The sequence below is a fragment of the Cricetulus griseus genome, chromosome 2 (assembly GCF_003668045.3).
Source record: "Cricetulus griseus strain 17A/GY chromosome 2, alternate assembly CriGri-PICRH-1.0, whole genome shotgun sequence".
In the NCBI taxonomy this organism is placed as follows: Eukaryota; Metazoa; Chordata; class Mammalia; order Rodentia; family Cricetidae; genus Cricetulus; species Cricetulus griseus.
In genome coordinates this window covers 148,608,982-148,621,562 of record NC_048595.1, presented here as the reverse complement: position 1 = coordinate 148,621,562, position 12,581 = coordinate 148,608,982, and the positions used below count along the sequence as shown (strand labels likewise).

General features: G+C 36.6%; 1 protein-coding gene across 4 annotated transcripts in view; it reads left to right on the top strand.

The window, feature by feature from the left end:
- CUNH8orf34 (chromosome unknown C8orf34 homolog) overlaps positions 1-12,581 on the top strand; it is a 392,051-nt gene that overhangs the window by 365,716 nt on the left and 13,754 nt on the right. For all 4 annotated transcript variants that reach the window (XM_035440010.1, XM_035440008.1, XM_035440009.1 and 1 more), the window contains one exon: positions 7,505-7,598. In XM_035440010.1, the coding sequence (XP_035295901.1) occupies positions 7,505-7,598 (94 nt within the window). The remainder of the gene's footprint in view (positions 1-7,504; positions 7,599-12,581) is intronic.

Below are 12,581 nucleotides of genomic sequence, written 5' to 3'. Positions count from 1 at the left end.
AAACACAAAAAGAAGTCAGGGCTGGAAAGATAGCTCAGTCACTGAACTGTTTGCCTTGTAAGTAAAAGGACAGTTCGTCCCTGAACCCATGTTAAAAAGCAAAACAGCTAAATCTGGAGAAGGAAGTTTGTAGCCACATAGCTGGGGAGGCAGTGATAAGCTTGACCCCTTGGGTCAGCCTAGCCTGTTTGGTGAGTTCAGGAAATGGAGAGACCTTGTCTCAAAAAGATAGTGGGTGATACATGAGTAATGACACCTGAGCTTGTCATCTGCCTCCCTCCCCACACATACACACCTCCACATACATGTACACATGAACACACACATAGAGGAATGAATGTCAAATTTATAAAACTAACAATTTAATGAGGCAGCAAGTTAGATGTTATAGCTATTCAAAGGAGAATCCATTCATATAAAAGTTCAAATAAGGAATGCTAAAATGACATCATATATAGATGCAAAATTAGAGAAGTTAAACCCATTTCCATAGGCTAATGACCAATTGTATTTTCAGTAGATGCAGTTTGCATCTACACAGACAGGAGTCATTTGTGGCATTCCTATTTTCTATAAAGTATACAGTGTGAAATAGCAGATGTCAAAGGACTCACAGAATCAAGAGACTAGATGAGAATACCGGGGAAATGACTGATTTTTCATGGACTGAAATAATTTTCATTCTTTTCTCTGGGGAGGAAGTCACAATCAGAGACCATTGCACAGTGATGTGGCATGCTCACACAGTGCCCAACAACAGAGGAGCAACCATAACACACTAAAGTTTCTGAACTAGTTTGACGTCGTTTTGTACTTCTTTCTCTCTCTTTTACAAATTCATCATATTTTCTGTAATTTAGTTATGATTTATTCTCAGAACCTATTCATTAAAATTACAGCTCCCAGATTTAGTTAATTCGCTCTTCTTATTATTTTAATTGCTTTTTACAGTTCCCAAACAATTGAGCTGCAGAAATGCTATTTACAAAAAAGAAATTAATGACTTCAGAAAGGTTATATGAGACATTTTGTTAACAAGAGATAGAAGGTAGCATTAGCTTTGCTAACTTAACTGTGTAAATTACTAGAGAAGATTTTACTTTAATAGAAGTATAGAATTAACTCTTTGTCACTTGAAGCCATCTATGAACTATATCTAGAGCAGAGTAGTTTTATTTTATGTATATCATGCTTTAAAAATATTACATTTTATTTATTCCATGTATGTGTGTTGGCATGTGTGCATAGATTAGAAGACAAATTTCACTTCTTTCTTTCCATCATGTAAGTCCTAGGGGTAAAACACAGATCATCAGGTTTGGTGGCAAATGTCTTTGTCCACTGAGCTAACTCTCTTGCCAGCCTTATGTGCACCATAAGTCATGGATCATCATACTAGAGGGATTCCGTGACTTGAGAGTTCAAAGGAAACTGAAGAAGCCTATCTAAAACAAAATAGGAAAAATTGTCAGTACAGTATTTTCATGTTCTAACCCAAGGGAAAGAAACAATTAATTTAATTCATAATTAAATTGCTGGTTTCAACAAAAGACACTTTTTTTTCTTCTAAATATACTGAACTTCTGTGGCAGATTGTCATAAGTCACTGATTTTACCAAAAAATCAGTGATGCATTGGATTAACAATACTACTAGTTTATAAAGCTCTTACCCTGCTAGCAGAGAGAAGGAACTGTTGATTTGGGACTAGTAACTGCTCTCCATATGATCCATATCACTCATTCCCACCACTCACAGTCCCTTGGTATTGGCTGTCCTTATGGCAAAAGTATTTTAGAAAAAGGCTGAGTGGCGTTTCTTCGAGAAAACCCTGAGAGCTTGCTTTGGGGGCTAAGAAAACAGTGGTGCTACACTGAGATGTAGCTTAATATCCTGCAGGAAAATTTGAATAAGCTTAGCAAGGAGGACACATCAGCCCTTGTTTTTGAAAAATGTTGAGGATCTTGACTTCTTGACCCCATCACAACGAATTATAGGCAGACTGATGGGTGAGCTTCAGACGTGTGGCACTCTTGTCGATCCGAGATAGGCAGACTGGGGACATCTATTTCTGGCTCTAGGCCAGGGAGAGCTAAAGCACAACATTGAAATCATCTAATAGAAATACTTGCTTGGTCTTCATGATACCTTGTCAACATTGTAAAGTTCTCCCCGAATTCTGCTGAGGCCCATTCCAAGTCTGCTTTATAGCACTTGCAGTAAACCCAGGCCAGTTTAAGGTTCAAGGCATTAGGATAGGAAGCCAATTGGTGATATTGCTTAATATCTTGAACCACTGTGGAAAAATAACAAAAATGACTTATTAGTCATATCCTTTCTTATAAGAATGGGTTTTAATATTTGGGAAAAGAAGCTAAACATCCAAAATACTTTTTAAAATTAATAAACATTGTCTTCCTTGGTTACTTTACACTTTTCTGTTTTAATTGAGGAGCTCCAGCCTCTGATTTCTCCTTAGTAAACTAAAATCATTTTTCATTTATTTCATCTTTAAACATGGGAGGTTGCATGATCTGCTTTTGGAATTTTCAGGATTGTGGTTTTCCCTCTTTGTTACATGAAACATCTTGAAATTGTTTCTACATGTACACACACACACACACACACACACACATACACAGAATTTGAAACCCACTAAACCTAATATTTTCATATTTGCACAGCTTCTTTGGGCAGTTGCACAAGACCAAATTCCATAGTTGACAAGAATTTAAAAATTAGATTAAATCTGAAGAATACATACTGGTTTACATGTAGGTTGCATATTCTAAGATTGTTTAACTTATTTTTGTGCTAAATTACCCTTCAATAACCCAATTAGAGTCTTTCCCATTCACTGTTCTGAAAGAGTTGGGACCTAGATGTGGCCTGCTTGTAAAGCACCAGGCCTTATCTAAACCAATGCCTTCACCCTCTCCATCTTCTCTAAGAGGGGTGATACATTTGAGCCTGATATGTCCACAGATTTGTGTTTTGAATGTTTCATGTGAGACTGGTTGTTCTTTTAAAGCTGTGGTCACAGCTTTAGGATACAGGGCTGTTGTGGCAGAAACAGGACACTGAAGAGGGCTTTAAGGCTCTCCCCACTTGTGGCTGCAGCCTGCACTCTTTGCTTCCTGGCCTACTACCATGTGAACATCCATTATAAGGACTACTGCTATCATAGAGCAAGTGTCCCTGCCATTTCTTTACCACCATGATTTCTCTTTAAGTTTCTTCTGGAAGGTGTGTTTCCATAGCAACAAGAAGAGAAACTAACACAGATTCTAATTCTTCATCCCTAGGGCAAAGACATTCACTATGGAACCCAGTCTCATTTGAGAGGAATTTACATTTCAATCCAACTCACAGACTGTTTTTTTTTTTTTAAAGATTTTATTTATTTATTATGTATACAGCATTCTGCCTCCACGTATATCTGCACACCAGAAGAGGGCACCAGATGTCATAACGGATGGTTGTGAGCCACCATGTGGTTGCTGGGAATTGAACTCAGGACCTCTGGAAGAGCAGTCAGTGCTCTTAACCTCTGAGCCATCTCTCCAGCCCCATCACAGACTGTTTTTAATAGTTGATGGTACGAAAAAAAATCAGGCTATTTTTCTTATGAAAATCATTTCCAAAATATTGTGTTTCTTTTGCTTTAATTGTATTTTTATTTTAGCACAGTTTTAGAGTCACAGAATTATTTCAAAGACAAAGCAGAGAAACTATGTTTCTCCCACTCAGATTCCAGCTAGTATTAACACCTCATATTACTATGGAATACAGTATGTGACATTTGCCACAACTGTCCATTGTTGGTATGTTAGTAATGCAATCTACACTTTCTTCAGATTTCCACTAGATAGATTTTGAAGGGGAATTTAGCACAAAAACAAGTCTGCTTTATTCCAAGATCCCATGAAGGAATCTAAATTTCATGTTACAACTTATTGCCTTTAGCTTTATTGCTTAGAACTGACATAGTGTATTCATGAAGAAAAAAAATATATAGAAGTAAAATCCCATTTCTATTGTTTCCTACCCCAGGTATGTAAGACCAGGTAACCAGCTGACTGCCCTTGGTTGTTGGGCTTGCAGTGGTGTTTGTCAGTTTACTCTGTTGTGAACTTAGTGCTTTATCTCCCCATATCTATGCCACCTTTAAAATTAAAGTCAGTATACACAACTCAGAATTGGAGTTATTTTTGAGTTTAAGGACAGTGTGTGTGTAACACAAAAAAATAAATGATGTGGAATAGATATGGGGGTTCAAGGTGAAGATCAGGAAAGCAAAGCAGCCAAGATACCAGAGAGCTCTTACCGATAAAAGGGCTGGGGAAGAGCAAATGGGTCCAGACCAGGTTGGTGAAACCCACAGAAACAGCTGACCTGAACATCCGGGAACTCTTGATCCCCAGACTGATAGCTGGGATACCAGCATGGGACTGATCCAGACCCCAGGAACATGGGTTTCTGTGAGGAAACCTCGGAAATCTATGGGACGTCCTGTAGAAGTTCAGTACTTATCCCTAGCATAGGTGTGGACTTTGGGAGCCCATTCCATATAGAGGAATACTCCTTGAGCCAAGACCCCCGGGTTTGGCCTAGGCCATATCCCAAGGGATACAATAGACTCTGATGACACCCTATGGAAGGCCTCACCATGGGGGAGGCAGAAAGGATAGGATTTTAATTGGGGGGGGGGTAGGGGAGGACAGGAGGGAGAAGGGAACTGGGATTGTCGTGTAAAACAATGCCATTTCGAATTCAAATAAAAATAGTTGAAAAAAATAATTAAGACAGAGGTAGCCAATAAGAATCCTTAGCCAGACAACAGATTTATAACTTATAAAGCATCCTTATGTTTCTTTGGGGCTGAGAATAGTGACAGGACCTGCCAGGCCAGAAAACTCATGCCTACAGGATGAGGTGTATATTTGAATAACAGCTTCAATAAAGCTGTTAAACATTGAAAAAAATTAAAAGTGCTGGGATTTTCCTATTCTCAACATGATTGGAAAATGGATGCCTCCTATCCTCAATGAGGAAGAAAAATGAATGCCTCCTATCTTCAATGTGGCTGGAGAATAAATGCTCAATACCAAGACCTTGCTCCTGTCTTATATACCTCCTTAGGACTGGGATTAAAGGCACCTGATCCCAGGTGCTGAAATCATCATTGTGTGAGCTGTTTCTCTTCAGGACTGGATCAGTCTATGTAGATCTGGGTGACCTTGGATTTACAGAGATCCATCTATCTCTTAATACTGAATTTTAGGATTAAATATGTATACCACCACCTCCTAGCTTCTGGCTTCTGGGATTAAATGTGTGTGCCTGGCTTCTATGGCTTGTGGCTGACTTTGCTTTCTGAATCCCCAGCTAAGCTTTAATAAATCATAAATAATATATCACCATAAGTGTTTACATGATTTATCCAAAGTCCTCCTATATGTGTATTTGCATATGATCAAGCACTCACATTCTTTTGTTGCGTCATTTATTGTTAGCAATAAAGATTCATAGATTTTTATTTCATATTATGGTTAATAATCCAATGTTGGTACAAGTCCATGATAAACTTACCAATTAAAGTACAGCTCCTCTGTGATGTTCCTTTAGTCTATGAGTTTACATACTTCTAGAATGGCTTGGTCAGCATTTTATTTTCAACCCCTTTAACTGTGAGTGGCCCTTTTACCTTTTATACATTTGCATACTTTCTGCATAATCCATTGTCCATTCCAAGATTCTCTGATCTTTTCCACTGAAACTTCCATTAAAGTTTCCATTGCAGCTGGTTCAGTTTCAGCCAGTGTGCAATGTCATATATTTACTATAACACCATACAGCACCATTGTGCTACCAGGAATGTCCCTGTTCAGCACTCCTCCTTTCCCCACACTCCTGGGAAAACTATGTTTCTTGGAAAAGTCTACAAAGGGACTGAACACCTCCAGAATTTACCATCAAATCAAGGATTCGAATGTTTATTTCTCATTCATGGAAGCTGTCTTAAGCAAAACAAACATTGTCTAGTATTCCATGTTTCTTAGAATTATGAGAATCAAGTTTTAGTTTTTTTAGCATTTGTCAAAACAATATAAAGCAAAGTATCTTAAGTTGGAGGAAAAGGACATTATAGAGGGAGAAAATAAATGAATTTCAGAGATCAAGTAGGTAGGTGAACTGACAGATCTTATTGATTTTTGCATGTTAGTAGTTTATTTTAACTAAAATTTATAAAAATATTTTTGGATGTAAAAATTTTATTCCTGTGTTTTGGGGGGATGAATTTATCGTCCCTGGCTCTTTGGCTCTTTTCTTTCTAATATTCTTTTTCTCTTTCTTATTTTCTCCTCCTTAATTGCTTACATGGTAGGTCTCTGTTTTGTGGCAGATACTGTGCCTATAAGGATTCTATATTATTACTAAGGCAGGAAAGTATGAATGGGTACTTATTATATAGTAATTTTTATATTGATTTATTAAGTCCACAAGGAAATTGAGAAGGAACTTGCCCTGCAGGGTCAGGCAGAGCTCCCAGTTCAGATGGACATTAAGCATAGAAAGAGGGTTGTCATGTAGGAGAGAGAGAGAGAAGGAAGTTCAGTGTAAAATAATCTTGTGAGAGTAAAAGTATGACAATATTGCCAGATAATTATAGCTACAGATATAGAGGTGGGAAGGAGACTGTAGGAATCAGAAAACAACTTGAATTAGATTTTATCAATGGAATGATGTGACAGCCACAACAAAAAAATTATAAGCAAGGAAATGATAACACCATACAACTTCTTTCAGTCTCACCCAGAAATGACTGATGTGGAGATCTAGAGGGTATATGAAAGTTGATTCCTGAAATTTCATAAATGTCCCTTACTGCAGACAGATGAGAAATGATAAGTTATGTGTAGTCGCTGACAGAAGGGAAAGAGCAGAGTAAGGATTATATGATAAATATTTCAACTGAAACAGAATTGAAGCTGAGTGGCTACTCGGGAAACTTGTGTAGTAGAATTCCTTCAATTCAGGAGTTTGAGGCCAAATGAATAAGGCAGTAGGAAGAGCAAGAAGGTAGTGTGCAAATACTAAGGGTGTAACCAGGGTAAACAAATATCAACCACCCTACTCTCCAAACATCTTAAAGAAGTTAAAGTTGTTAGGCTATTAAAGGCACCACTTACCCAATTTTATCTTGTGCACCTTGTGACAATATTTCTAAGGATGAGGGTCAAGATTTATATAAAACATTAATTCAGAAGGATCACAGTCTAGATTTAATTCTCTTTCTCTACATCTTACTAAAGAAGAATTTAAAGTGACTTTGGAGTCAAGAGATTCATATATATGACATAAAAAGGAATTTAAGCTTAGAATGCATTTCTGCTGTGGGGCACATCATAGGGCTTTTTAACATGCAAATTGTAGAAGCTGAAGTGCTCAACCACTTTGGTATCAACCGAGACTTTAATCTAAAATAATCTTTTCTCTGGCAGGATGAGTCTTTAAAGCAATTGCAGGTTGTGCATCAACCATGGCTCTTGCCAAGTGACACAGAAAGTGAAGGAGTTGAAGCAGAGCAAGAAAAACGTGAGTAGATTCCATGTTGTGTGACAAATGACTTACCAAATTCTACAATAACATTGATTGAGTGTTATCCTAATTGGGAGAGAGGTTGATAAGCTAACTTTGGAAACATGAATTGTTTTTCTTGAGACCAACAGAGGATGATCCAGCTAGAATCTTCTCTGAATAGTGTAAGATAGTGTTAGCGACAACTTGGGAGTATTTGAAAATTTCAAAACATTATAGGATTGGGTAATTATTATATGAGAAATTGTACTCATCTGTTAAATTATGAATAAAATGGTCTTAGGATAAGCAGCTTGGGGTACAAAAGTAACAACTTGGAACATGCATAGACATGTAAACCCATTCCTCTCCCGTCTTGTCCATTCATATTTAAATAGACATGAGGTCATATGTTATTGCTTTTTTCAGTTATTTTCACCAAATTCTTTTGAAACCTTCATAAGATTTATATTGAGAAAGAAACCCAAACAACTGTTACAGGTATTAAATAGACATGCTATGTGCATAATTTGAGTTAATTTAGCTATCAAATCAAACAAAGGTGCCTGAATTTGGCAAAACCAACATTTTTATAGAATGCCATTTGATAACTGCCTTTATGTGATCCTGACAATGAACTGAAACCTGAATACAAAAAAGGATCTATGACAGTGTGTTGTTAGCAATCACATGTTTAAACTTACTTCCTTTCTCTGTAACCCATGCTTATGACCAGTTTTAAGACTAGACTACACAGCTAAGCAATATAAAGGGCATAAAAATCCTCAGAACTTTCTTCTATCTAGGACATTTAATACATATTGTATTTTTGCATATAGTCTTCCTAAACTTCTGAATTTTCTCCTCTTCCAACGAGGTGTAAATTTGTTCTTTCTTCATCTTATTCAGACATTTAACAAGCCTCCACAAATACCTGAAGTGTGGATCAATGTGTGTCATTGAGAGGATAAATTAGGGGGTTTGTGCCTTTCAACTTATTTAATAAGGAGAATTTAGATTGAAAAAAATAACTATAATATTATTATAAATATTACCTGTAGTTATATTGCAGTTTTGTTATTGGATACATAGTTTTATTCATGGATTTTGCTAAGTTATCTATCTATCATTCTAAAGAAGGTCATTTGTAAACCCTTAAAATCAGACGTAGGACCACAAATACTTTATCTCAGAAATGCTGTACAAAGGGTGACCCTTGACAATGGTAAATTGTTGGAAATAAAACCAGGATTTAAAATAATTAGGTGGTAAGAAGAGCCATCTGGTAATGAAATGTTAGCATGCGCCGTAGCTGGAGTAGCTGGACTCAAGCACAGACACGCAAGTATTTGTCAAGAGTGGCTTCCAATAGCCAGAGGCTGGGATATGTGAAGCTCTGGCATCTTGTCCACTTGCTCTCCATGCATGTAGTTTGTAAGACAGCTGGCAACACACAGCTAGATCATCTATGTTTTCTCAGTGAAGGTAAATAGATGGTACAAATCTGTGAGAACCAAGTAGCCTGCTTGGAGTTTACAGCTTTGTATGTTGGGAATTCATAAGACTGGAAGACAGTAAGTTCATCCTTCCAATTGAAACACCTGTTTCCTGACTCATTTTTTATAAATAATACCTAGGAAATGTTATGAAATTATTTAATTTCTCCTGAGACAAAATCATCATTGAAGTAAGTTTCCAAAAAAAGATATTCTCAGGATCTTTGCAGTAGTGCACATTTCTAATTGCATGGTTTAGCTTAAATAGGTTTTGTTTTTGTTACTTTGTTTTTTTAAATGTATACCTGTAAGAAAAGATACTTTAGAACAACTGAAGAGAAATCTTTGTAAATTTTTGTTCTAAAGAAGCAGAACTCTTGGTTAGGGAGATTTCCTCTTTACTCTCTTTCATTAGCAAATTCTAAACTACAGAATAAACAAACTCATGTCTAGTGTTTGTTTGTATGTTTGTTTGTATGTTTGGATTTATCAGATTATAATCCAAAGACACTAAATAAAGTACAGATGTCTGGATCTATAGGAGTTCTGCAGGACCCTAAATCAGAATCTCTATGTATTGTACAGGACCATGATTTCTGCATTTTTAATAAATCCTTGGTGGAATTCTACTTATCCTAAGAAAAGTGACAACTTTTTCAAAGAAAAGTTCAAGGAAATAGAAGTTGAACTTCTTAGTATTCATTTCATATTGGTCCTCCTTTTCTAGGTCTTTTTTTTTCTGTGACTTAGAAGTCAAGTTTGTATGTGAAATATGTGGAGAAGAAGAAAAAAGACTAGAATTGGAAGGAGTGGGCATAGAGAAAAAGGAGGAGCAGATCTCCATACTAAAGTTAAATGTTTATAAAGTCAAAGTCAGTGTTCTTTATTTACATCTTATATTTAAACAAAATATTTCTGTGTAGGGACACTAAATGGTCTTGGTGAAGTTCTTTGAAAACGGTTCAAATGAAATGTATGAAGCTCTAAGTTTCATCTTCAGCATAACAAAATAACTAAAAGCTAAAAGCAAATAAGGAAACAAACAAACTGCCCAACCAAACTGACTAAAGGATACATGTCCAAAATAAAACAAGTGCCAGCCAGACATGTAATTCACAGCTATGATGCCAGCATCCTTGAGGCTGCCAGAGGAGGATCCTGAGCTTGTGGCCAGTCTGGGCTACATAGCCAGACACTATCTCATAAAACAAAGGTCAGAATACTACATAGAGTCTAATTATGCTGTGATGCATTGACATATCAAAGATGGCTTATGAATCTAGGAACTCCAAGGAAGTCGGGGTTGAGGTCCTGTGGTCTAAAGCCCATTGAGCCACTCTGGGTCTGCAGGGAGGATCAACTATCCAAATCCCAACACCTGAAGAGCTGCCACAGTATGAAATGTCTGTGACCCTCAGCTGTGGAGAAAGCCAGGAAGTTTCTTCTTTGCCGGATTTAGTTGAAAAAGAAGTTATTCATACAAAAATAAATGTCCAGCTCTCAACTTACTTGAGTTTAAAGGCGAATTTCCTAGACTGCTAGGAACCTAAATTGTTACATAAACTGGCCTTTCTTATTAAAATTCACAGGGCCTTTTCCTCAGTAAACATAAGAACTGAGATATTTATAAAGCTTTGAAAAGCAACTCTCTGGAGCTAAGCTTTCAGACAAGATTTACAAACAAGGTGAAAAGTCACAGTAGTGCAAAGACATGCCAGTGGATTAGGAAAAGAGTAGGACTGACTATATCAGGACACAGGGAACAGGAGCATCAAGAAGAGTTCACATCAACAACTTGAAGATAGAAAATAAAGCCAGAAAAGGATCCTAAAAGGTTAAGAATGTCAGAAAAGGTGGATATTTAGAAGCTACCAAGTCATTAATTTTGGAAAGCTACTGATTTATCTAGGAGTGTTTTCTGATAATACCACAGTGAGGTTATTGTTAACTTAGTTGTTGATGTTCTACACTTTTTATCCTGTAAGCAAACCACCAGTGCTTCTTTGCATTCTTGTTCTGCCATGCACTGTCTTCTGACCTTCGTGCTTTCTGAGTAGAAAATTGACACTAGTTTTAATGAGGACCCTTTGTAGAGGGAGTGATGCTTTTTCCAGCTTCTCCTAAGATTGTCTCTCAGGTTATGGCTTTTGACAAAGTCTGTATAGGTATCAACATCTTACAGCTTCTCATTATGGAAATCAGTATTTCTTTAGTCTAAGAGGGTTTTTGTTTCTTTTTAACCTTTGTCATTCAAAAACTCTGCCCTCTCTCATCTTTATGTCTCCTTTTTGGATTCCAAAATATAACATTCTTGCCAGTGTTTCAAAAATCTCTTACTTCATATTTTCCTTAACATTTTTTTCCTCAGAATGAGTAGTCTCAAGTACAATTATCTCTTTCTTTCTTAGAATGGATGATCTCAGTTGAACTATCTTTAAACTCTTTTATTCCTTCTTATGTCTGCTCAACTCTGCTATTGAGCATCACTCCAATGAATATGTATTTCAACTCCAGAATTTTTGTCTCAATGTCTTTTATAATTCATATCTCTTTAATGATAGTTTAAACTTATCAAGACATCTTTCTCATCTTTTCATTAATTTTGACACCACTTCCATAATTATCTGAATACATTTACAATAATTCATTATTGATTAAAGCCTTTATCTTTTGTGCATGTCATCTAGACTTCCATGGGGACAGTTTCTATTGACTGCTTTATTTCAGTTTGTAGACCCCATCATTTTGTTTTGTATTATGTCACTTGCTTGGTCTTTCACTTTATTATTTTTGGAATTGACTATGGAAGCTCTGTTCAGTGGCTTATGTCATAATTGGACAGATATTATCACATATCACACTACTTACTTTCATGCCATAGTGACCAAAACTCTGTAAAGAAATATTTCAGGAGAGTGAAAAGTTTATTTTGTTCACAGTTTACAGGCTTTTTGTTCACAATTTTTTGGCCTCATGTGCTTGGGCATGATATATATTGAGTAAGTGATATAGAGGTAGAACAAACTAGAGTAACTGTTGGAGCAATGCTAGAACATGAGCTTTTAGTGTGATGTAGCATGTGTGTGAGAGAGAACACCTGTTAATACCTTTGCAGACAGTAGGTATCAGAGGATGGATATGACCTTCACTGCTCCATCCCCAGTGACCATCTTCTGCCAGCTAGGTCAGACCTCCAAAAGTTTCCAGATCCTCTCAAAATAGTGACATCAGCTGGAGGCCAAGCATTTATAATGAAACATACTGCATCGTATGCTAGGAAAATATCAACCATTTTCAGTTCTACTTACACAGGGACTGTAACTCAGGCAAGGTTAGAGATAGAGCTATGTCATGTCTTTCCTAGAAGATGTAGAGTGTTAGATAATATCTGCCTAAGTCTTAGCTTCAAAAGAAATTATTAAAAAGCAGAGTAAGTTTTTAATAAAATGCAGTAAAATAACTTTGTGGAACTTCTACTTATCATTATATTTGTGACTTTTAGTCA